At 36.1% G+C, this 24,888-nt stretch overlaps 3 protein-coding genes across 3 annotated transcripts in view; 1 reads left to right on the top strand and 2 right to left on the bottom strand.

The window, feature by feature from the left end:
* VTA1 (vesicle trafficking 1) overlaps positions 1-8,826 on the bottom strand; it is a 64,144-nt gene extending 55,318 nt beyond the window's left edge. The window contains exon 1 of the mRNA XM_045865640.3: positions 8,660-8,826. Within this exon, the coding sequence (XP_045721596.1) occupies positions 8,660-8,771 (112 nt within the window). The 5' untranslated portion in view covers positions 8,772-8,826. The remainder of the gene's footprint in view (positions 1-8,659) is intronic.
* The window catches only part of NMBR (neuromedin B receptor), a 57,295-nt gene continuing 41,115 nt past the window's right edge, over positions 8,709-24,888 (top strand). The window contains exon 1 of the mRNA XM_045865639.2: positions 8,709-8,831. The gene's annotated coding sequence lies outside the window, so the exon portion shown is untranslated. The remainder of the gene's footprint in view (positions 8,832-24,888) is intronic.
* GJE1 (gap junction protein epsilon 1) lies at positions 16,962-18,872 on the bottom strand. The gene is made up of 3 exons (XM_045865642.2): positions 18,769-18,872; positions 17,895-18,077; positions 16,962-17,357 (listed from the first exon to the last, which is right to left on the bottom strand). The coding sequence occupies exons 1-3, from the start codon at positions 18,805-18,807 to the stop codon at positions 16,962-16,964; spliced, it is 618 nt and encodes a 205-aa protein (XP_045721598.1). The 5' UTR covers positions 18,808-18,872.

The raw sequence follows: 24,888 nt of genomic DNA, 5'->3' as shown, positions 1-24,888 counted from the left end.
TTCCAAAACTTTGTACCAATTCACACAGCCTTGTCAATGGCGATTTCACCATATATTCATTTGCACTGAGTTACAATTTTACAGCCAAAAAAATTTTAATTTACATTACTAATTAAACTGAATGTTAATAATTAGCATTCCCTCCTTTGGTAGTTACACATACATGCTCTTTGTATTTTATTTTAATTTTAATTTACATTACTAATTAACATTTTAATTTACATTACTAATTAAACTGAATGTTAATAATTCCCTCCTTTAGTAGTTACACATACGTGCTCTTTGTCCATTTATCTATGGGGATCTTAGTTTTTATAAAATAGTTTTGTATGAGTATTTTATATATCCGGGATACTGGGCCTCTGTCTCATCTACTGGAAATATTTTTCCTTTGCAATGTTTTTCAAATTAATTGTACTGTTTGGGTCATACAGAATTTCTAAGTGTTTCCAGTCAACTCTATCATTCTTTTACTTTTTTTTTCTTTTTAAACTAAGCACTTAAAGCAGATCTTTCTGGTGGCTAAAGGGATTACTTGTTTGAAGTAGAACCTAGGAAGAAGCCCTGTCAGTAGTTTAGGTGTAAGATGAGGGCATGATATACCAAACAAACTGAGGAGATAAGTAAAAGTTTAAAAATTTAATGACTGACTGATTGTGAGAGATATGAGGGAAGCGAGAAAAGGCAAAATTTGTAATTTGGGGCACCCGGGTGGCTCAGACGGTTATGTATCCAACTCTTGATTTTGGCTCAGGTCCTGATCTCAGGGTTGTGGGGAGTCTGCTTCTCTCTTCCCCTCCTGCCACTCCCCCAGCTCGTGCTCTCTAATGAATCTCAAAAAATTCGTAATTTCTAGCTAATAAATTTTCAAATCTGACAGAAATGGGAGATATTCCAGAAAACTTTATTTAATATATCAATACTGGGCCAAAAATATTTCAAATTGAAGAAACTGATAAATATGTAAAATAATTCCCCCTGCAAAAGCGCAAAGTTCTGCTTTATCAATTACTTTTCTTTAATCTAAAAAAAGAGAAATCTGTGTTTTAATCCAGGTCAGATATGAGAACCTTCTTAACAATATTTAGGAAGCTAGCATGACATCTTTACTAAAAATCTGACAATGGCAACACTTAAAAAAAAAAAAAAAAGACTCAATCAGTATTACTTAGGAACTCTTCTTGCAGGAGAAAAACAAAAAATAAAGACTAGGACATTAAGAAATATACATGATAAAACACAGAGTTGACACCAATAGCATGATATAAGAAAAACTGATAAAACTGGGTACTACCAAAATCAAAACTTTGTGACACCCTGTTATAAAGACAAAAGAGAAGCTACAGACTGGGAGAAAATATTTGCAAAACAAGGACTTGTAACTACAATATATTAAGAACTCTAAAAACCAAGTAAAGTTAAAAAGCGGGAGGGGCAAAAACAGACATTTTACTGAAGGTAATATACAGATAGTAAATAAGCACAAGAAAAGATGTTAATTTCAGTAGCTATCAGGTAAATAAAAATTAAAGCCATGATATCAACATATCAGAGCGACTAAAATAAAAAACAGTGACACACAAAATGCCAGCGATAATGTGGAGAAACTGGTTCACTCACCACTCATGTTGCTGAGTGGAATGTACAATGGTGCAGTCAATCTTTTTGAAAACAACTTGCCGGTTTCTTATAAAATAAAACACTAGGAAGGCAGGGAACTCTGTGGGCTCTCTTTCCTAATAGTACTAATCCCATTCATGAGGGCTCCATGACTTAATCATCTCCCAAAGGCCTCACTTACTAATACCATCATTTTGGGGCGTTAGGATTTCAACATGAATTGGGGAGAGGGGAGGCAAACATTCAGACCATAGCACAACCCAAATGTCCTTCAATGGTTAAACTGCTAAATTCTGGTACATACATACCATGGAATACTACTGAGCATTAAAAAAAGAAACAAAGTATTGGTACATGCAAGAACTGAGATGAGTTTCCAGGCAATTACTACTTGCTGAGTGGACAAAAAGTCAACTCCACAAGGGTATGTAACATACGACTCCATTTATATAATATTTTTTAAATGATAAAATTTTAGAAATGGAGAATAGGTTAGTGGCTGCTAAGGGACGGGGCAGCAATGGGTTGAGAAGGGATGGGTGTGGCTACAAAGATGGGTGTAGCTACAAAAGAGTAACAGGGGATTCTTAGGGAACTGTTCTCTATCTTGACCATGGTGATATAGGAACCTATTCCTGACAAACTGTTTAGAACTAAACAACACACACACACACACACACACACACAGAGGAATAAACATAAAACTGGGGAGGTATGAATAAGATTGGTGGATTTTATCAATGTCAATATTCTGGTCATAATATTATGGTATAGTTTTGCAAGTTATTACCACTGGAAGACACAGCGTAAAGGGCATAGGATCTTTTTGTCTTATTTCTGACAAATGCATGTGGATTTATAATTACCTCAAAATAAAAAGTTTAATTAAAAAAAAAAAACTAATGGGATTCTTTCCAGGGATGGAGGGGTGTTTCAAATAGAAGGACATTTACTATTTTTTTTTATTACATACTCCATTAATAAGTTCAAAGAAGTATAAGCATATCTGCACTTGCACAAATAGTAAAAAAAGTAATTTGATACACAGCACTTTAATATACATTCCTGATTTAAAAAGAAAACAAAAGACCAAACAACAAAGAAATATAGAAATATTAAGGTAACAATTAAAAAATGATAAAACATTAGAGTATTCACACTAAGGCCAGAGATAAATCATTTTTGGAAATCATTTAATACTGAAATGGAGGAGGCACAATGGGTACATCCTGAGAACATACCTATAACTTAATCTAAAACTCATTATAAATATAGTAGGGTAAGTTATAAAATAAAGAGCACTGGAATTCTTTCCATTGCATTTTCTCACCGTAATTAGAACATGTTAAAAGCCATAAATTAATATAGTTACTATACAGTTCATTTATTCAATCAACAGACAAAATTTACACACATCCACAGTGTCTTAGGTACCCTATTAGGAGTTAGAGATTCAAAGATCACCAACATAAGACATACTTCTTACTCTCATAGAGCTTACACTCTAGTGAAATATTAATAACATTCAGAGAGATGGCATTTATTAAATATTTACGAGTGTCAGTTATGTGCCAGGTGGTAAGAGAAAACAAGATATTAATCCCTGTCCTCCAGGAGAATCCAGAAGATTAAAAGGTAAATCAGTGTATATGATACAATGTAAGTAAGATGAGAGGCACACTGGAACAACTTCCAGACCATCCTTATGAGGTAATGAAAGCGGTTCAAAAAGTGTAATTTGTACTGAGTCAGTAAGAATAAGCTAGCCAGGTTAAGAGGAAGTCAGTGATTCCAGGTAAGGAGCAGCATGTAAAAGAGAGTATGGAGCTTTACCAGTCAGCAAGTATTTCAGTGTAATAATCTTGATTTTTTTCTCACCAAAAATTCTTTGCTCTAGAAATTTAGAAAATTGTTTGCACTAAGATTATAGAAATACATCCCTTCACACATTTTTAAGTTGGTACCTACCACTTTTCATCAGATGTTTAAGTATAAAAGATGTAATTTCTGTACATCAGATATATACATCTAAAAATTATAGTATTCTTTCAACTGTATCATAACAACTTGATATAATTTTAAAACATACAAAGCTCCTTCTTTAAACATCAGAAATAATACATTTTGTAACTTTTTAACCTATACTCCCATTTACTTATCCTATAGAATTTATTAAAAGAATGTATTTGTATGCTCAAAAGTCCTAACTTGGTTATCATAATCCTCTGCAACAAAAAATGTATAAAAATTGAAGTTTAAACTTATCAAAACTTCCTGTGAGATAAGATGCTAAGTGTTAAAAATTTTTCCTCTGGAGTTCCTCTGAGTGTTAAAATTATGTGATTATTGTAATGCATAATTGATCAAAACAGTATCAATGCTACACATTTCAATCATTAAAAAAGGGTAAAATTTATTGGAAATGCATCTTATACACAGCTAAACTGTGTATCTAGGAATCAGTATGATTTATTGTCATACAGAACCAGAATTGGTTCTGTTCCCACTTATATTTTTACAAATTTAACATGAGAGAAAATTCATTCATATAAAGCAGCAGATAAGAATGGAAGTTTTATCACAGCAAAATCACTGAATTCTTTTAATTCCTTTCCTTCTGGGTTATAGGCTAAAAAGCATATATATCACCTATCATCAAATACTATTTTTAATAATCTCTTAGCTGACATTTCATATAGGTCAGCTTCAAAATTTATTTTAAAACTAGAAAAGGATTTGTCACCCCATCATTAGAGTTATTCACTTTCTCAATTCTGTGAAGCATACAAAAAAATCTTACAAAGATTTATCATTTTCTTTCATGACACTGAGACAGGATTATTCTAAGACACCAACAGGATTGGGAAAACTGAAATACTGTTCAACATCCTTTGGCAAAGAAAACCAAACCAAAACAAAACAAACAAAACTCAAAAACAATTTAAATGTTTTTCTCTTATCACTTGTTTTTAATGTATTTCTGGAAAAAAAAAAAAAAAAAAAAAAAAACACCTCAGAGCTGAGGATTAGGCTCATTTAGTTTGAGAATGTCTGCCATATAACATTAAGAGTAAAACCTGTTGTTAATGCCAAACCAGCCAGCCAGTGGAGGCTTACTTTCTCAGAAAAATATGACATAATTTTTCAATTCGAATAAATATGTTAAGCCACATCTGCATTCGCCTCATCTCATCTGAATTCTAATTCCAAAATTTCAGTAAGCCACAGATCCTTAAGGCACTTGGATGAAACAAGGCACTACCCACTTCAGCATTTCTCTTTTGTTGTTTGGCTCTTGTATCAGGAATGATATTCTTTAAAATAATGAATAGAAAATGAAAAGGTTAGGTCATTTCATGAAAACTCTTACATTTTGGGAATTCAGAACACTGCAACACAGGCCTGGTTTTAACATGAGGCTTTACCCTTAACAGATATACTTATAAATGTAAGCAACATATGAAAGAGACTTTTCCACTGTGGTCCTTCCTTGTCCTCGTCCCCACAGCTAAATCTTTTCACACCCACTCATACATGACTCTGGTCCCAAACTGTTCCTCTCCGCCCTTCCAGATAAAATCCCAAATGATCAAACAATGGCTACTAATATCTAAGGATAATTCCTCCTCTTCCCCCTCATAAAATGTTCTGTCTTCATTCCCCAAATTAAAATGTTGCTTTTGACATCCTTTCTCATGCCCTGCATTTTCAAATAAATGCTTATTCTTTACTCTGATCTTCTTCCATATAAAACAGGAAAGACAGGATGCTCTCCTTAATACCTTAATTAACAGAGACTTCACTACACCAGTAATTCGAATTGTCCCTTTTTTCTGGACACCGTGGAAGGTTTTCCACCTTCCTTCCCAGGGCAACACACCATAAAAATACTCATGATACATGAGAGCTTGCCTTTCTTCTTTAAAGTAGGAGAAGAGCAATTTGAACAGGATGTGGGAAAAGAGAAGCAGCATACTACTTTGCTACCCTGATCAAAGGAGCTTTGTCAGAGAAGCAACAAGCTGAGAATTGGGGAGATGATTCCTATAGAATTTCTTGCATACTGAAGTTTGAAGAACACTGGTTGGTATGTGTAGAGCACAAATCACAATAAGTCACCAAGAGCAGTCTTCTCTTACACAACAGAAATCAGACCCATATATATGGCAGCTACAGGAATTACGAGACTGCAAGTATAAACAAGTATTTTTAAAGCATTTAAAGAAATACAAGTGTTTAAAAAATATAGTAACAAAAGACTATCAGAAATGGCTAGGTTGATTTAAAAACAACAAAAAAGAGAACATCCAGAAATAAAAAATGAAAATAGAAACTCAATAAATGGGTGATACAATAGGATATATGGAGGTGAACACAGACCTAAAGAAATTACATAGAACGTAGCACAGAGAGACAAAGGGATGCAAACTATGAAAATATTAAGAGACAAATAAAGGAGAAAAGTGCAACACATGTCTAATCAAAATTTCAGTAGAGAATACTTGAACAGATAATAGCAGAGAATTCTCCAGAATTTATGATACCCATCTGTAAATCCAGGAAGCCAAAGTCCCAAAGAAGGTAGACGAAAAGAAATCAAGTCCTAGAAAATCAGAATATAAGTTACAAGAGAGTGATAAATTAGCTATACTTTAAAATTAAGAACTTTTGAACATCAAAGGACTTCATAAATAGAGTGAAAAATCAAACTATGAACTTGGAGAAGACATTTGCAATGCATGTAACAAAAGAGTAATATCTACATTTAAGAAAGGACAAACACTGAAATAAAAAAAAGGACAAAAGCAATAAATAGGTATTTCAAAGGGGAATCACAAAGGGTAATTAACATATGAAAAGATGCTCAACCTCATTAAGACTCAGTGAATTGCAAATTTAGCTTGAATTTCATGCTCACCAGATTGACAAAAATTAAAAAGTCTAATAACTTCAAATACAGTGGGTACCTTGGTGTTCATTTTATTATTCCTTAAACTGTATACACATTGTATGTGTTCTTTAATATGCATGTTTTATAACAAAAAATATTTTGTAAGTACCACTTGGATTTAGCAATGAAAATGTTTGTCTATGGCCCTGCGGAGAGCAGTTTCAGTGAAATAAAAGGCATGAAAAGTAGGCTGCAATGAGCTGAAAGGCTCTATGAGATAGGAAAGTAAAGACAACACAGACAACTATTTTAAGCTTAACTTTGAGGTTAGGCAGACAGAACTATAACTTTAGGAGAATGTCACAGTGAGAGTTTTTTAAAATTTTATTTTATTTTTTAAATAAAGGAAACGGGGGCAAATTTAGAAAGATACAGCAAAAGGGAGAAGATGATGACACAGAAAATAAAAGCCCCTGGCTATCACAGGTATATAATACAGAGCTCATGAATAGCAGTTAGCTTTAGACAGGAATAAGGGTTCCTACCTCATTGTTACAATTACCTCTCTGACATTTATCACTTTTCTCCTCCCTCCATCCACTTCAGTTACAATGGGCTCCTTGACCCTCCTTCAAGCAAGCCCCTGCCTCATGACTTTTGCATATGTTATTCCCTCTATTGAGAATACTCTTTTCCAATGATGCAAAGCCTGCCTTTCACTCCTTTCAAGTCTTGGCTCAGATGTGAACTCAGTGAAGCATTCCACGAGTACCTTTGAAGTGAAATCCGCTTCTCACCCCCTACCACCCTAATCCTGGTACTCCCTATTCTTTTTCCCTGCTTTATTTTTCTTCAAAATCTTCTAATATTCCATATAATATTCTCATTTTATTGTTTAATCCCCTTTCCCCCACTTGTGTACCAGCTCCATGAAGGCAGGAACCGTAGCCACAGTGCCTGGTAATGTCTGATACACAGGAAGAAAACCCAATAAATAAAAGGTGAATAAATGATTAACAGTCCCTACTTGAGGAACTGGAAGAACAAATATAATGGAACTCATACTGCATGATTTGAACAAAATGAAGTAGAGCCTAGGGCATAATCAACTTACTGCCTACAGAAGAGATTACGTTGGAGTTAAATCTTGAATCATGAGGAGTTTGCCAAGTGAAGAAAGAAAAAGACAGACAGACATTCCAAGGTACTGAAGAACATGGAGGTTTAAAAGGGCCTTGTACACTTGAGAAATGAAAATGGGGTACTGGAGTATGATAGGGAAGACAATACTCCAGATTTTAGCAAACCTTACAATGTTCACAGCAGAGGACACATTATATTGAGCCTGTCAATGCTAAAAACCCTTTACAGAAGATTACAGTTGCTTGGTCACTTGTTTTATTTGCAGTCAGTTTAAAGTTTACATAAAACTACTGGACTTACTGCAAAGGAAAAAGTCTGAACAACCTAATCTGTTCTCCAACTGTAGACTCTATTTCTCATAACCAACCAAAGTCATAGTATTACTACCAAATGTCTCAAACCCAAGTATCATTCAAAGAAGTCAAGACAAAAAATTCTCATGGGTGGGAAAATGGTCAAATTCAAGGGCTAGTTTTGTAGCAACTACTCTCCATTTCGCCATCTTTGAGTTTTTTAATGAGCTTGCATGTTGTCCTACTTAACCTGCACTTATTACCATGTTTTCAATTAGTCTACCTTCCTTCTGTTCACATCATTACTGTCTTTGGGACACTCAGCTTCGTTTTAGCCTCAGCACAGTTACTTAACCATCCAGGTTATTTTCGAGACAGGAGACTCTCTTGAGTACGCACAGAAAACCTCAAGACAGCGTGTTAGCTCAGGAGCCCATGAAGCCAGCTGGAGACTATTTAAGCACAAGACCAGAGAGGCGGCGAACACCAGCCGCGCTTTTTACGTTTCGCCTCTCTGGGGCCTGCGAGGGGGCGGAGAGCTGGTGCGGTGGGGTAAACCCTGAAAAGGGCGGCGCTCCCCTGGGTTCCCAGGGCAGGCCAGAGGTCAAAGCTCAGGTCTAAAGCTGAAGGGGCGGGGCCTGCCTTAAAGACCAAGGGGTGGTGTGTGGGCCCTGGAGCGTGAAGAGGGGCACGGCGACTCGGAAAGACTCACAGTAATAAGCCACCACAGGGTCCCGCTTGTCATGTTCCTGAGCCGTCCTCAGATGATGCTGTATGCTCTTAAACTGGGGGGGTAGTGGGGGCAGCGGAGCAAGCTCGGCCATCTCTATTCCAGGAATCACCACTTCCTACTCGCGCGCCACCGACACTTCCGCTTCCGTCTGGTAGGTCGCGCGCACGAACGCGAATGGCAAGTCCCGCCCACTCTCCTGTTGCTCAGCGACAGCAAGTCAACTACGGGCTCCCAACAGGGACAGCCTCAATGTATCTCGCTCTTGGCAGTTAGAACCCAGAGAAGGCTAAGCGGCTCCGCCGTTGTGCCGCTTGTGGCACCAGCGCTCTCTGCTGGCTGCGGGTGGGAGGGAAAAGAGTTTTTGTTTTGTTTTACCTTCTTGTGTCCCCCATGCCTTTTTTCCTCCCTCCCTCCCTCCCTTTCTTCCTCCCTCCCTCCCTTCCTTCCTCCCTCCCTCCCTTCCTTCCTCCCTCCCTTCCTTCCTCCCTCCCTTCCCTCCTTCCTTCCTTCCTCCCTCCCTCCCTTCCCTCCTTCCTTCCTTCCTCCCTCCCTCCCTTCCCTCCTTCCTTCCTTCCTTCCTCTTTCTTTCCGCAAAACGGAAGGTAGAAAGGAAAAGCAAGAAGAGAATAATGTTTGTTGATTGGAGAAAGGGTAAAGGCGTGAATTGCCTTTAATATCATTCAGAAATTATCACTTCCAGTTTCTCAGATTATCTTAATAGCGTCCTTTTCTGATTTTGGAAACTTTAAATTCACTTATTGTGGAAGATGAGAGATGATGTGTTTAATTTTTTATATTGATTTTTTTATATTGAATTCTTCTGTATTGACATATTGGATAAAATAACCGGACTCTTTTCAACTTAAATACTAAGCACATTAAGCTTAAAGAAAATTGAATTTTTGTTCCGAACTGGTGCATGAAGAATCTGAAGATCATTTATTTCTGGAGAATGATCAATAATATGTCAGGTATTTTGACTCATACCATTGTAGGCATCAGCTTTTCCTTCCACCATTAGTGACTTCTTTTTCTCTCTTTTCCATCCCATTCTGTCATTTTCCAGGACTTTACACTTTATTTGCCTCCTCCAATAACCTTCATCTGTACTGCTTTATTTTCTCAGTTCCCAGTTTTGAGGGTTCATCTTAAAACTAGTTTTCATTGGGGCGCCTGGGTGGCTCAGTTGGTTGAGCGACTGCCTTCGGCTCAGGTCATGACCCCAGGGTCCTGGGATCGAGCCCCGCATCGGGCTCCCTGCTCGGCGGGGAGCCTGCTTCTCCCTCTCCCACTCCCCCTGCTTGTGTTCCCTCTCTCGCTGTGTCTCTCTCTGTCAAATAAATAAATAAAATCTTTAAAAAAACAAAACAAAACAATAAAAACCTAGTTTTCACTGAAATCACACTATCTCCAAGGAAAAAGATCTCAACCTCTGAAATTTGTCCTGCCTGCTCTTCTCTAATCACCAAAACATCTACCCCCCCCCCCCCCCCCACTGCAGAAACTGCTCTGTGTCCTTGTGATTACCCCTACTCCACATCCTTTGTCTATTTCTGCTTGCAGAGTACATTACCTTACTCTGGGTCTGCCTTTTTTTTTACCCGACGAGAAATTGAGACCTGTATTCTCCCCAATCTCAGTAACATTCACTACCACTTGATAATGTATATGCTACAGACTGAATATTTGGGTCTTCTTAACATTCATATGTTGAAACTTAATGCCCAATGTGATGGTATTAGGAGGTGGAGTCCTTGAGAGGTGATGAGGGCAGAGCCTTTATAAATGGGATTAATGCCTTTATAAAAGAGACCCCAGAGAGCTAGCTGGCCCTTCCCCCATGTGAGGATACAATAAGAAAGCAACATTCTGCAGCCTAGAAGAGCGGGCTCGCTAGAACCTGACCATACTGGAACCTGGATCTTCCAGTCAGCATAGTTGGATTGGTAGAGGAACTAAAGCAAAGTGTGATAACCGTAAATGTCATCTCTCTGTCCTTATGAATTCTCATTTATTCTTTTCCTATTCTTGATTGTCAACTCTGGTTGTTCTTAAAGTTCACCTAATAAGTTGTTTTGTTTTTTTTTTTTCAAAGACCTATCTAGGTCTCACCCCCAAGCCACCCCAATGTAATAGTTCTGGGTTGGAGCCTAAATATCAGTGTTTTTAAAAGGGCTTCAGGAAATTTTAATGGTATATCCAGGGTTCAGGACCAATGCCCCAATGAATCATCAATATGTAGCTGATGTTTCTCCAGTCTCTTTAAGCTAGACTCTCTGCCCTGATTGCCTTGATCAGAAGCTGCAATTCCTGCTATTGAGATTAAGGTCATGAGATATGAGTTGTTTTACCTCTCCTCTGGTACGACAGAATAGTAATAACGAGCTAGCATTTGCTGAGCATCTATTATGAATCATGTATGTTTCTAGGGACTTAACATCAATTCATTTAATCCTTACCACACCCTATGGAGAAGGTATTATCATTTTCATTATTTTATAGATAAGTGAGGCACTTAGAAATTATGTAACTTGCAGCAGATCAAAGCCAGTAAATATGAGTGTTTGATATTAAAATCCATGTCCTTTGGTTTCAGAGCCTGTGAATCTAACCACTATTGACTTTAATGTCTCTCTATACCAATATATCCTTGTACTTTAAGTTTTTCCTATTGAATGATCCTATGTCTGAAAAATCATGTGTTCTATTCCTAGTGAAAGCTGTACCTTCCTGTTATTCTCCTGATCTCTCCCTTTGAGACTGGAGGTTGCTCAGGTCCCTTTCTCATTTGCATGTGTTCTAAAGGAGGAAAGGGGCAAAATAAGCAAGTAAGTGAAATGGATTTTATGCCATCTGCCAACACATGTTCTCTTCTTTCCAAGTACTGTACTCCCATCATGAGAGGAGTATTGATATGAGGAAGAAAAGTAACAGAGACTGTTAGCATAACAGCACATTAAAATTATGGTGTGAAAGAAAATAAATATTAATAACATGAGGTTGTTTCTTCTTGTTGATGTTTTATAATGAAGAACTTACTATGAAGAAAGACCTAAATTCTCCTCCATCCAGCTCTGAACAGTTGCTGAAGGATCTCACATCACCCTCCAGGTTGGGGCTTAAATCTTGGCAAGTTAGGGGAGGACATAGATGGAATTCACCAGTGAAGCTACCTGGGCCTGGCATTTTCTTCGTGGGAAAGCTTATTTCTTTAATAAGTATAAAGATATTCATATTTTCTGTTTAATTGTTAAGTTTTTAGTAATATGTGCCTTTCAAGGAATGTATTCATTTTATGTAAGTATCAAACTTATTGACATAACATTGTTCATGCATGATGTTTCCTTATGATCATTTAAATATTCTGTTGTGATATCCCTGTTTTTTCCATTTATGATCTGGGTCATTTTCATTTTCTCTTTTATTATCCCAACCTGTCTAGTGAGAAAACAGTTTTACTAATCTTTGCAAAGAACCACTTTTTATTTCATTGATTTTTTTCTATTGTCTTTCAGTTTTCTACTTCAAGGTTTTGTGTTTTTTATCTCTCTCCTATTTAATTTGTATTTAAGCTGTTCTTTTTATAATTTCCTAAGATGAGAGGTTTAAATCACTTTATAACTTAATTTTTCTAACAGAATATTTATAACTTCTAATATTCTGTTGATTACTCTTCTAGCTGCTTTCCACAAATTTTGAGAAACTGTGTGCATTAGTATTTGTTTATAGTAGTTTTCAATTTTCCACACAATTTCTTCCTTTATCTATAGGTTAATAGATGCTATTGCTAGTTTTTCAAATACTTGGGCATATTCCTGATATCTTATTTTTATTAACTTCTAGTTTAATTCCATTGTGACCAGCTAACATACACCATATGATTTCATTATTCAGACTTTCTTATGACCCAGCGAAGAGTCCCTCTTGGTGAATGTTCCACATGTACATGAAAAAAAAAATGTATAATCTGCTGGTTAGGTGAAGGGTTCTCTAAATATCAATCAGTGCAAGTCAGTTATTAGTAACGTGTAAGTACTCCATCTCTTTTCTGATGTTCTTTCTACTTTGTCAATTGATTAGTGAGAGAGGGGTGTTGAAATCTCTAATTGTAACTGAATTTATTTCTCTTTTGAATTTTGTTAGGTTTTGCTTCATATATTTTGCTACTCTGTAACTGGTGACATACACATTTAGAACTGTTATGCTTCCTGATGAAATTATCCTTTAATCATTATTAAATGTCTCTTTTATCCCTGTCATCTCCCTTGCCCTGAAACCTACTTGAGTTTTCTCATATTATAGCCACTTCAGCTCTCTTATGCTTTTGCATGATCTATTTTTTCCATTTTTTTCTCATTATCTAGTTGTAAAAATATTTGAATGGTTTAAATACTAAATCTTTAAATATTCAAAAATATTTAAGGTGGTGTTCTTGTTAATGGTTTGGTCTAGTTTCTAAAAAAAAAAAAACATCTAGACAATCTTTGCTTTTGTTTAGGGTGCTAAGACATTTTATATTTATTGTTACTATTGGTATTTTTAGATTTAGGTCTAGTGCCTTGTCATTGCTTTCAATTTGCCCCATCATTTTTTGTTTCCTTTTTCTCTTTTTTGCCATCTTCTGGATTAATTGAATGTTAATTAACTAATTTTATGATTTTATTTAACTTCATTAGCTTTTTAGCCCAAATTTTGTTGTTTTGCTTTACCAGTTATCTTATATGTTACGGTATACATCTTTAAATCATCACAGTATACTTCGGGTGATAATATAAAACTTCACATATAAGAATCTTAGTATATTTGCATACTTAATTTGATTCACCAAATTTGTCTATTTTATATTTTCCTTTACCATTTTGTATTTATATTTTGTTTTTTTATGTTTGTTTTCTAATTTATTACTGTATTCTCTGCCTTTATCCTTATTAGATTATTTTAGTATTTTTTAGTTTTATTTTGAAGTTCTTATTTTTACTTTTTATATTACATTTACTATTTCTTTTTAATAATAAATGTATTTTCAGCTCTCAATTTTCTGTGTACTACAGACTTGGCCCTATCCCATGGGTTTTAATAAGTAGTATTCTGACTGCTCTTCATTTATAAATACAGAAAAACTAGTTTAAATTACCTTGTTTGATCCATGGGCTTTTTATGAAATATTGATAGTCTTATTAATTTTTACTACATTTGCATTTTGGTTAGAGCAGTCAGTTTTTATAAATATTTTATATTTACACTGTATAAATGTCATATTTATATATATCATTTATTATTCAGGTGTATATAACTGTGTGCTTACAATCCTGATATAGTTACCAACAAAATGAAATCATAAAGTAGTAGATCAGTAAGGAATTAAAAAGATTATCCAAACCAACTCTCTCACTGGATCTGTATCCTTATACATAACAACAGGTACTGTTTACAGGGGTAAGCAGGGTTTCTATGGTGGCTTAGAAATGCCATCGCCTGTCCAGCAAGGAGATAGAGTCCAGGGGGGCCAAGGAGGCTAGATTTTGGAGGGCAGAATACCTTGGAGGGGAGAATTGCAAACAAGAGAGCTTCAGAGACCTGTAAAGTGTCTCCAACTGAGTTCTGCTCAGTGTAACGTCTTTAAATATCTTTCAAGGAAAAGATTGAAAGAAACATTATCCAAAATTCAGACAAGATTGAGACTAGTTGCTTTTCCCAACAGCCAAGGTAAAAAATCTCTTTACAAAGAGTCATACTTTGACAATGTACTAGAGGATAAATCAGAATAAGAATAAATCAGTGCTCATCTATGAGTGGGCAATGATATTAAGAGGAAGCCTGTTGGGTTTTTTTGGGGAGCAGGGAGAAAAAAAGGTCTTCCCTGAGAAAAATCCTAAGAGACAAACCAAGACAATGTCTGTGCTACTTCTCCCTTCTTTCTTTGGGAAATAGAGACCTATTTCCTGTAGCTACAACAATTTATGTAGCAACCATGAGTGCAATAAACTGACTATTTGTGTCCCCCTCAAATTCATATTTTATTTTTTTATTTTTATTTTTTTAAAGATTTTATTTATTTGACAGAGAGACACAGCAAGAGAGGGAACACAAGCAGGGAGAGTGGGAGAGGGAGAAGCAGGCTACCCACTGAGCAGGGAGCCCAATGCGGGGCTGGATCCCAGGACCCCAGGATCCTGACCTGAGCCGAAGGCGGACGCTTAACGACTGAGCCTCCCAGGCGTCCCAAATTCATGTTTTAGAATCCCAACACCTAATGTGATGGTATTAGGAGGTCAGACCTTTGGGAAGTGATTAGGTCATGTGGGTAGAGCCCTCATGAATGGGATTAGTGCCCTGATAAAATGAACTCAAGAGAGTTCCCTCACTTTCTTTCTACCATGTGAGGATCCAGGACAAGTCTGTAGCTCAAAGAGGGATCTCAGAACTTGACTGTACTGGCACCCTGGTCTCAGACTTCCAGCCTCTAGAATGGTGAGAAATAAATTTCTGTTGTTTATAAGCCACCCAATCTATGGTACCTTGTTATAACACTCCGAATAGCCTGAGAGGAGTCAACCAGCTTGCGGGTAGAATTTTGAGAGTGGTGGAAAGTTAACATTTCCAAAATACCAAAGGATTATCTCAGAAAGAATTTGCCTTGGTAAGGTGGCAAAATTAATCCTTCAGTAAGAACTACACTGGTTCCATTTAACAAAACTTAAAAGGAAGCACAGAGGATCAACCATTTCCAAGTAACTTAACTGTGCCCCAGAATAAAGTTTAAGAATATTCAAGAGAAGAAAAAAATATCCCTCATCCAACAAGGTAAAACACACAATGTCTGGCATCGAATAAAAAATTTACTTCCAAAGGTGCAGGAGAATAGATCCAAGATAAACATGTTTGTGTTTGTGGGAGGATTGGTGAAAGCCATCCACCCTGGGTGCAGGCAATAAAAGGTGGGCTATCTATAGAGAATTTAAAAATAATAATAAAGTGGACTAAACATTGTTGCTGTTTCTTAGCACATAGGGCCAGTGATTCTAAACAAAGACTGAATAAATACTCCTTCCTTTCAGGGTGGGCTAACCCCACAGCCTCCACTCTTTAAGTTGCCACTGGACTACTCACTCAATATCTCATAAAGGTACTAAATCTTAGTTATCTTTGTCTATGAACTCTTAGTACAGTGTATATTCAATAACAGATACTTAACAGCTCTTTGTTGAATGAAAATAAGTTGGCTCTCTTCCTGTGCTTTCTATGTGGAGAAAGCCTCAATGATTTAAAATCCTAAATCTAGAAATTCATAATATTAAACATAGGCTGAATAATGCTTAAGAAAAAATTGAAAATCTCAGTATTTGACTGACTATACTAATAAGGCCTCGGTACAAGGCAGTCATAAAGATTTTAAATGATATCAAATAAAGGTGATTATTGGTGAGACAGAAGAATACACTGAACTGATAAAAGTTTTTCTGAAATAATTTCATAGCTCTTCAGGAAGTATAATTTAATATATAGTTTTTCAGTTCAATAATCTTGAACATAAAAGCTATAGTTGTTAGGATATCTGTGAGAGGTGTTTTTTTTTTTTTTTTCAACAAGAAACAAGGAAACCATTCACAATATTTGCCATAGCATTTTAAATTTATTTGGTGGCTATATTACCATATCATTTAATGTTAAAAATGTCAAGAAAACAGTATAATGCTAAAAATGTAATTATTTCATTTCTTTAAGTTAGTGATCAAACTATAGAATGACTCTTAATAATTAATTTACAACTTTTGTGCTTAAGTTACATTTTATATGAATGCAAGTATAATTACACCCTCAAAGTTTAGCCAAAAGGGTTCAGCCTTTACATTTAGGAGATCTGAATTCTAATGTGGTTATATGACTTTGGGCATATATATTTACCTCCCTGAGACTCAATTTTCCACTCTGTGTAAAAGAGATAATAAAAGTTTCTCTGGCCACAAAATACTGTGATTATTTAAGATGTTTTGTGTGAGAGAACTCTGTAAAAGTACTATTTAAAAAAGAGTTAACATTAGTTCTGTATATATTTTCTACTACATGACAAAATTAAAATAGAATGAAATGTTTGTTCGAGAATACCTGCCTTAGAACTTAGTATAATATTTTATATTAGACATGAAGTTCAGACACACTGAAGTAAGTTTAAAGAACAGATATTTATGTTTGAAATTGAGATACTCACTGAATGAGATGAAACTAAAAAAAAATGATTGATAAAGAATTATGGCATGACAGTAGGTAATTACCCTTTTGGTCATTGCCTGATTAGAAAGCAAAATCTTCTAAATATGATCTCAAAAACTTCAGCAACACATAATATTACTGTAATCACAGTAAATGTATACATCGCAATGAGAAAAATGGTCTTCTCAAAGTGTTCTGGCACCATGCATTTTATAACAGTAAATTTTTTCCCGAGAGATCCAGCATCACACAGGTAGAGGGGTTTAACTTGGAAACCAAAGAGGTGAATCTGAAGCCAAAATGCTATCACCTCTAGACTAATTCTTAATAAAACAGAGAGGATATAAATCACAGTGTAGATAGGCTTTTGAAGAATGCATTCTTGATTGATGCTTTTACATGCAGCATAAAGATGGAAAATAGCTCCAGGAACCAGGACAATCACTAGTTGTAAGGCCCAGAACACCTAAAGCATGTCAGAAATATCTTAGTCAAATCAGCCAACATATTACCAAAAACACATGAAAGAGACTGAGTCTCAACAGAGGCAAACTTAACAATTCTACGTTCCGTAAGTCTTATGAGCAATAAAAATAATATAATGAAGATAGTAATGTTGAGCATATTTAATTACTAAGATGTTTAAAATTTTAAATTTTAGTAACTGTAAAAATGTATTCCTATTTTGCTGTCCTCACTTACCAATTATGAATAATAATGAAGTATTTTATTTTAGTAGCTACCCAATTTCCATTTTCTAATTACAGGCCTAGAGTATAATACTAACATCAATAGATAACAGAATTGTGGAGATGGAAGAAACTCTTGACCAACTAAAATTAATTTACGTGAAATATATAGCCAGTTAGAGAACAAGTAATGATTCTAGAAACAATACCTGTTAGGGTATTCTTCATCTTATTATGACATTATTTTACATTTAAAAAGAAAACAATTTTTATCTGGCATAGGGGAAGGTTTACGTGCACACAGAAAAACTTACTTGTGGAGTGATTGGCCTAAACTGATTGTAACAGAAGAGATTTATTTCTCTTTTGTCTGGATCACAACTGAAGTGCAAAGCCTCATTCCCATAGACTGCAAAACCTAACACCCCAAGGAAGAACATTCTTATTGATCCAAAGAAAAGGGTGTGGAATTGACCGATCACGGTTGGAGGCTTCACCTGTTAATGGTTTTAGGAGAAAAAGGTGTTTTGAAAACAAACATTAAAGAAATACATTTTAAAGGATGTTTTCATTTTCACATTTTAAAATATTTAAGATTCATGAATTTTTGAAGCAAGATAGAACTTTAGACCTCATTAAGCCCAATGCAAATTCTGCATCATGAGATTGCTCACCACTTTGCACTCTGAAAGTATGAAATGCAACAGTCAAATAGGGACATGTTGCTAATCAAATGTATAATCTTGGAAATATTTAAAAAGCTCTGAATTCAATGACTATCCTTCCTACCCCTGTAATCCTTTTGCAATAAAATCAAGAGAATCTTAAAATATCTAGGACCTCTTTTAGAAAATTAGATAACAAATCTAATATTAAATTCATTGGTATGCACAGTATCTTAACAACCAAATGATGTTTATTTAATTGTCATTACAGCTTATTTTCCACTTCTTAATGATCAGATTGAGAAGAGAGTGAGCTACTTTAAAACACTAACAGCTAAAAGTACTTCCTGAATTATTCTAGTTATAGTTTTAAATTCAGAATATTCTGAAGTATACGGTTGATATTTATATTATTCTCCATATATGTAGAGGTTCTTATTCATCAACACTTATGAAATCAGGTTAAAATACAAGACAAGACTCAAACAATTGTTTTTTGTTTGTTTGTTTGTATAATACTTACACATCCTTCATAGACGTTTTTGATGTAATTTAGAGACATGTCTCAGGAGCTGTTATCCTGGCATCCCTGCGGGTTAATTCTTGACCCACATTGCCACTTCGCTTCTGCCAGAATAAAACTCATATTCTCTCATGACTCTTACAGCAGAAAACACTTATCCCTGCAAATTTCTCTCCCCTCCTCCTTTTCTTTTCTTTTTTTTTTTTTTTCATAGATCTCTGGGGCCCCAGTCAACTTTCCTATCTCTGTCCCAAAACAAAACAAAACAAAAACAAAGAAAAGCAGAGGGCATGTGGTCAATGTAATAATCCCTTTACTTACACCGTCAGCAGAGCCAGCCAGACAGACAGGAGTGCCAGCAAAGCAAGAGGCCAGTCCAACAAGGCCTCTGAGCACTCAGTGCCTCTCAACTACCTGAGAATTGCCTATATGTAAATCAGTGGATTCTTAAGCTTAGAGTTTTCTCCAAAATTTCCAGTGATCTTCCCCGCCCCCCCCACCATTTAGGTATGTCTGAAAAGATAATTACATGGGAAATATTCCTGACTCTTTCTTGTTTACTTTTATGGAATAGGACTAATTTCTGGGACATTTAAGAAACTGTAACACAGGTTATGACAGCTATTACAGCATCGAATATTATGGATATGTTGCTATATTTGTCTTTTTGCTGAATGCTTACTGTGGATGTGGAAAAATCTGTAGTAGATCTCTATTCTGAGTGAAAAGATAGTGTCCTGCCAACTAAGATGAGACCAGGATCAGCACAAATCATGTGAACAATCCTGCCTTCCTTTTTTTTTGTCCTTCAATAAATACATCAAGTGCTAGACATTGATTGTTATGAGTGCTGGGATCAGCAGGGACCAGAACAGACAAGGAGATGCCTTCCAAATGATACATCTGTATAATATCTTCTATCCACTATACTTCCATACAGCCAATGGTGGATCAAATCTGCTTCTTCACCTGCCTTCCTCATCTTAGTTTTGTTTGTGATCTGGGAAAGTTGTAACTCTTGACAACTTCACTGCTTAGCAAGCAGAGAAGTGATTGTATAACACATGCAATTATAGCCAATGGGCATGGGGCAGTGGCCTTGTTGAATAAGGGTGTTGTACTGGATAGGGAAAATAAACAATGTAATGTTCTCTCAGAGCTGTTGGATGAGAGAAATTGCTGTATATTCTCATCTTCTCAGAAACAGAATTCCAGGTTTGCTATGTATCGGTTTCTATGAAGGGGTATCCAAAAGCCAAACTATCTTTTGCATGGCAGGAATCTTGCTTTGACTTCTACCATGTGCAAAAATGAATGTGTTTGTTTAGACCATTATATACTATGGTGAGACATGTAAAAATCATCAAAGTCTTCCTGTGTTTTTTCAGAGATGAACAAAATTAGCTTGAACCTTAATTGCATGTGTAGATGGGAGAAACACAGTATCATTTTCATTGTTGGGATCTATGAGGGACCAGATAAATAATACTGCTCTTCCCTTTATAGGTTATGATCCAATCAAGTCATAAGACAAAAGGATAAAGCACATGGAGGCCAAAATATCACCCTTATTATACTCTCATTACCATAAAGATTATGTTGGAAGAGGGATGTGGTTTATCTCTTTGGGAAAGTGTGATTCTGAGGCAGACACAGCTGCAGGCCTCGTCAATGCTGTATCACGGCTGCCTTTCCCACATGGAGTGCCTCCCTGCCTCTTTAAGATTTTTGCATGAGAAGAGCAGAGTAGACCTGCTGATCTCTGTGGACAACTGGCTTCCAAGGGGAAAATGCTAAGAAGTAAATGATGAATGCCCAGTTTTGCCTTCCAAACGTAAGGTAAAGTCACCAGCTAAGACAGTGGCTATAGTGACTTGGGCCTCACATGTTTAGCAATTGGTAGGGCTGTTAATTAGGATGACAACCTGAGTTTCTTTACATGCTAACAGCTGAGGGTACCAGAAGCAGCAAAAGAGGACAATCCCCAATATGCAAGCATTATTTAGTCCTCTGCTTGCTTCATGTTTGCTTATGTTACATTAGACAAAGTAAGTTATACCGCCAACCCAGATTCGAGAAATAGCTACTACCTCTTGACGGATCTGCAGTCACATTGCAGAGGTATAGGTACAGAAATAGGAAAAATTTGTGACTAATTTTATATTCTATCACAATATGCCCTCTGATCACATATATTCATATCTCTCGCACATGTTTTCACCCTCATTCCAGAATGGTGAAAGTCTTATCAAATGCTCTAATTAGGGTTGAAGTTCAAGGTTTTGTATTTGCTTCATGTGCAAATCTGGATGTGGTTGATATGTGGCTCCTTGTGATCTAGAATCTAATGAAACAAAAGGAAAAGTTATCTTCCACACAACGTTAATGCACAGTAGTGATACAGGGATAGGATGACTCTAACAGACACCTCCACTTCCAAAGTGGAAGAGCAGGAGGCACACTGCTGTCACTGGCCCATAGCAATTCTGAAATTTTGCATAGGACGTAATGCCAGTTCTCCCTATCCTGAAGGCAGAGAATATCCCATGATTAAGGCACAGTGCTACTCCTTGAAAGATGCTTCCCAGTCTACTGTACTATACTTCTTAATCGAAGTGGTTTCCTGGTGCATTGTTGTCAATAGTCTGTGGCTCCATCCTCTGTGTTCTTTGCTGAAAATATATGACCACTTTCATCAAAAAATGGTTGCATTTGAAGCTGAATATTTTCCTCAGACTGCTCCCTGCAGAAATTTGGAGGGCCAGAAGTCTTTTTTTAGTTTGACTAATATCCATTTGATTCGAACTAGTAGTTGTTTTGCTTTTGTTTGTTTTGTTTGCTGGTACAACTCTCTTAATCACTTTTTTAGTTTCCAATATATCAGTTTTAATGCACTTAGTTTGAAAAAAGTTATACCCACAATTGTTTTAAAGAAAGGATTAAGCTTCTCTGAGACCATGCTTTTAAAGATTTTTAATAGCTTTGGTCTAATTGGGATGGTCATTAGTCATGTCTTAAATATTTTGAGTTTTATCGAAGGATGTTATAGTCATACTATTGATTTGCTTTAGGAATTTTTACATGCCAGGGACACTAGAAATGATAAACAAACAAACCAACCAAAAAGAATTCCCATGTTGCAAGTCCTGATTCCTCTGTATTTTTCCCAAATTTTGCCTGCAATCTCATCTCTAGGTCCCTTCACTAGGTCATCACTCTCTTCTGATACCTTATCAAATGTGGCTAGGAGTACCAAACTGTTAACTTCTAGAGTTCTTTCTGAATTGCTTCTTAGCCAGAGTCAAATTTTCATTAGTATGTTTTTTATCTTTCATGTTATTTCAGGTGACTATTGTGCTGATTGTCTTCGTATTATATCATATGAGTCACCATATTTCCAGCCTGCTACAGTTGTTTTCTCAATGCTTTTCCAGCTTCCACTAATAGTTTCACATTGCTTTTCCTGCCTTTGGTAATAGTTTCTTTGTTACTTTTTCACCTTCTGCCTACTGCCTTGTTCCAAAGATGATGCCACATTTTTAGGATTTTGTTCTAGTAGTGCCTGATCCTTGGTACCAATATCTGTATCAGTTAAGAATTTTTTCATAGCAAGCCACTCTCAAATTTAATGGCCAAAGTAGAAAGCATTTATTTTGCTCATGGTTTAGGAGGTTATTTCTCCTTGTCTGGACTGGCTTAGTGATCTCTGTTGGGTTCTTGCGTGCATATGTGGTTAGTCAACAGGTCAGCTGCCAGGTGGATTATCCAGGATGACTTAACTCACATGTCTGGAGGTTGGCAGACTTGGGCCAGAGTGATCGGGGTGACTAAGGCACATGTCTCTTGTCATTCTGGAGACTGGCCCAGACTTCTGCTTGTGGTGGGAATTACAGAATTTCCAAAACAGAGAGTTGAAAAAGCCAAAAGTGCAAGAGCTTTTCAAGCCTCTGCTTGCTTCAGAGTTGCTAAGGTCCAACTAGCCAAAGCAAGTTTCATGGCAACCTTGGGTGGATTCCAGCTCTTGGTAGGAAGATTTGAAGTTACATTCCAATGGCAGGGACATGGAAATGTGAAGCATGTGTAGTGATTTTACAATCAACCCCATGACTGGGGTAATTAAGTGAGGAAATCTAATATTCAAGAATCTTGCTTGCTTCATAATGCAATTTAGAGGTCAAGGATATGTGCATTCTTCCTAGAGAATCAGTTAATTAAAACTAAAGTTTGGGGCCTGCTTGTATGCTGTCCACTGAGCCTTTCTTTCCTGATATGAAAAGGATGTGAGAAGAACGAGAGCAAATGGGAAAAAACTCTCCTATAATAAAAATCCAATAATAATATATTAGCCTATGGAATGGTTTCTATTTGCTATTAAGTATTTTAAACAAATTATCTCCCTGAATTCTTACAACTCTGTGATATATGTTCTCTTATAGGTCTATTTTACAGACAAAGCCTAGAGAGTTTAAGTTACAGTTAGTAGATGGCAAAACCAGGTAGTGAAAGATAGTGAATGAATTGCTTATTGTTAACTGGTGAGCTGTAGGCACATGAGAATATTATTAGGCTGATTGTTAGGACCCTGAAACATGAGGAATTAGGGGGGAGTAAGTCCAGACTTTCTTATTTCTCCTGCAAAAAGCTCAGAGGTTATTGGTGCTGTGGAGGCTGGCCATTTTCCCATGCTCCTGGCCTGATCTCAATGTGAAGAGGAAAAGCCAAGCAGAGAACTAACCCAGTATAATACGTGCCAGGGGAGTACTTGAGAAATGTGAAGGACTCCACAGAAATGAAGTCAGCTAAATTTCTTTCTCATTTGGTATCCATGTGAGGAGGGCAGACCATACGGGCTCTGGAATCAAAAAACCTATGTTTGAACACCAGTTTTACCACTTGGTTAGATCTGAGATCTCGGGAAAATTATTTACCATCTCTGAATCTCAGTTTCTCCAACTGGGGATGATGGCAGTATTTACCTCACAGAGTTGTTGTATGAGGATTATTAAAGTATTTGGGAAAACATTCTTCCTGTGCTTAATGAGACCCCAAATCATCTGTTATTTTCTATTAATTTTTCTTAGTTACGCAGACTACAGAATATTCAATTAATAATCCACTTTAAGCAAGTAAGAGTCACTGCTTTCTTCAACATAAAGAACATTTGTATTGGCCACGAAGAACATTTTTGGGAAGAATGAATAACATGGAAATCCCACTTTAAAAAAAAATTGTTGATGTTTAATTGACATATAACGTTATGTTGGTTTCAGGTGTACAATGTAATGATTTGATATTTGTCTATATTGCAATATGATCACCATGGTAAATCTAGTTAATATTTGTTGCCATCCATAGTTACAAAAATTTTTTTCTTGTGATAAGAACTTTTAAGATTTATTCTTTCAGTAACTTTGAAATATGCATGTCTATTTTCAATGTTTCTCCTCTGTCTCTGTTTAATCTTTTTTTGGGAAGTCTACTAAGATGCCAAGACTAGTGGGATTGAAGCCCAGGGAAGCTTTGAGTAAATTTAATCACTAAAACGTAACTCTGCTGTCCCAGCTCCAAAGATTTTAAAATGACCCAGTCACCTCCATCAATTTCCTGAGTAAATGGCCCAAAATTTGAGGCTTGCTTGCTCAAACTTGCTTAAAGCTTTTAACTTCAGCAGAGGAGTAAAAACAGGTTCAGATCTTTTTCTACTACTACTGTTATTACTATTACTACTACTGCTTTCACACACACACACACACACACACACACACGCACACAAATGCATACACAAATTGCTGACATTTATTGATTACTACTATTTTCCGGTCCTGCTCTAAACTACAGGAGTCACGTATAATCTTTTGCCAGATATTCTTGGAGTCCTAAAATTTCTGAGATTAAAAACATTTAAGACCTGTGTGGTCTAGCCCAGAAAGGGGATAAACCTCTAATTTTGCACAGAACTCAAGATAGGATCAAATGAAATAACAGTGTAGAAAAGCACTAGTCAGGATGGCTAACACATATCAACCCATAAATATTTTTTCATTATTACTATTTGCAATCTGTTCTAAATTAATGCTTTAAACCTAGTCATAGGTATTGTTTTAGAGCTATGTTTTTTTA

Source organism: Mirounga angustirostris, unplaced genomic scaffold (assembly GCF_029215605.1).
Source record: "Mirounga angustirostris isolate CCGP_5_RB_7025 unplaced genomic scaffold, mMirAng1.0.hap1 SCAF_8, whole genome shotgun sequence".
In the NCBI taxonomy this organism is placed as follows: Eukaryota; Metazoa; Chordata; class Mammalia; order Carnivora; family Phocidae; genus Mirounga; species Mirounga angustirostris.
Note: the sequence above shows the minus strand (reverse complement) of the source record. Positions and strands in the feature narration are given on the sequence as shown.

Bases quoted from the DNA above. Each gene is read 5' to 3' on its own strand.
- GJE1 (XM_045865642.2), bottom strand. From the start codon at position 18,807: ATGTCTCTAAATTACATCAAAAACGTCTATGAAGGATGT. The intron at 18,078-18,768 runs GTAAGTATTATA...AACCATTAACAG, and splicing joins AAAACGTCTATGAAGGATGT to GTGAAGCCTCCAACCGTGAT. The intron at 17,358-17,894 runs GTAAGTTTTTCT...GACATGCTTTAG, and splicing joins TTAGGCCAATCACTCCACAA to GTGTTCTGGGCCTTACAACT.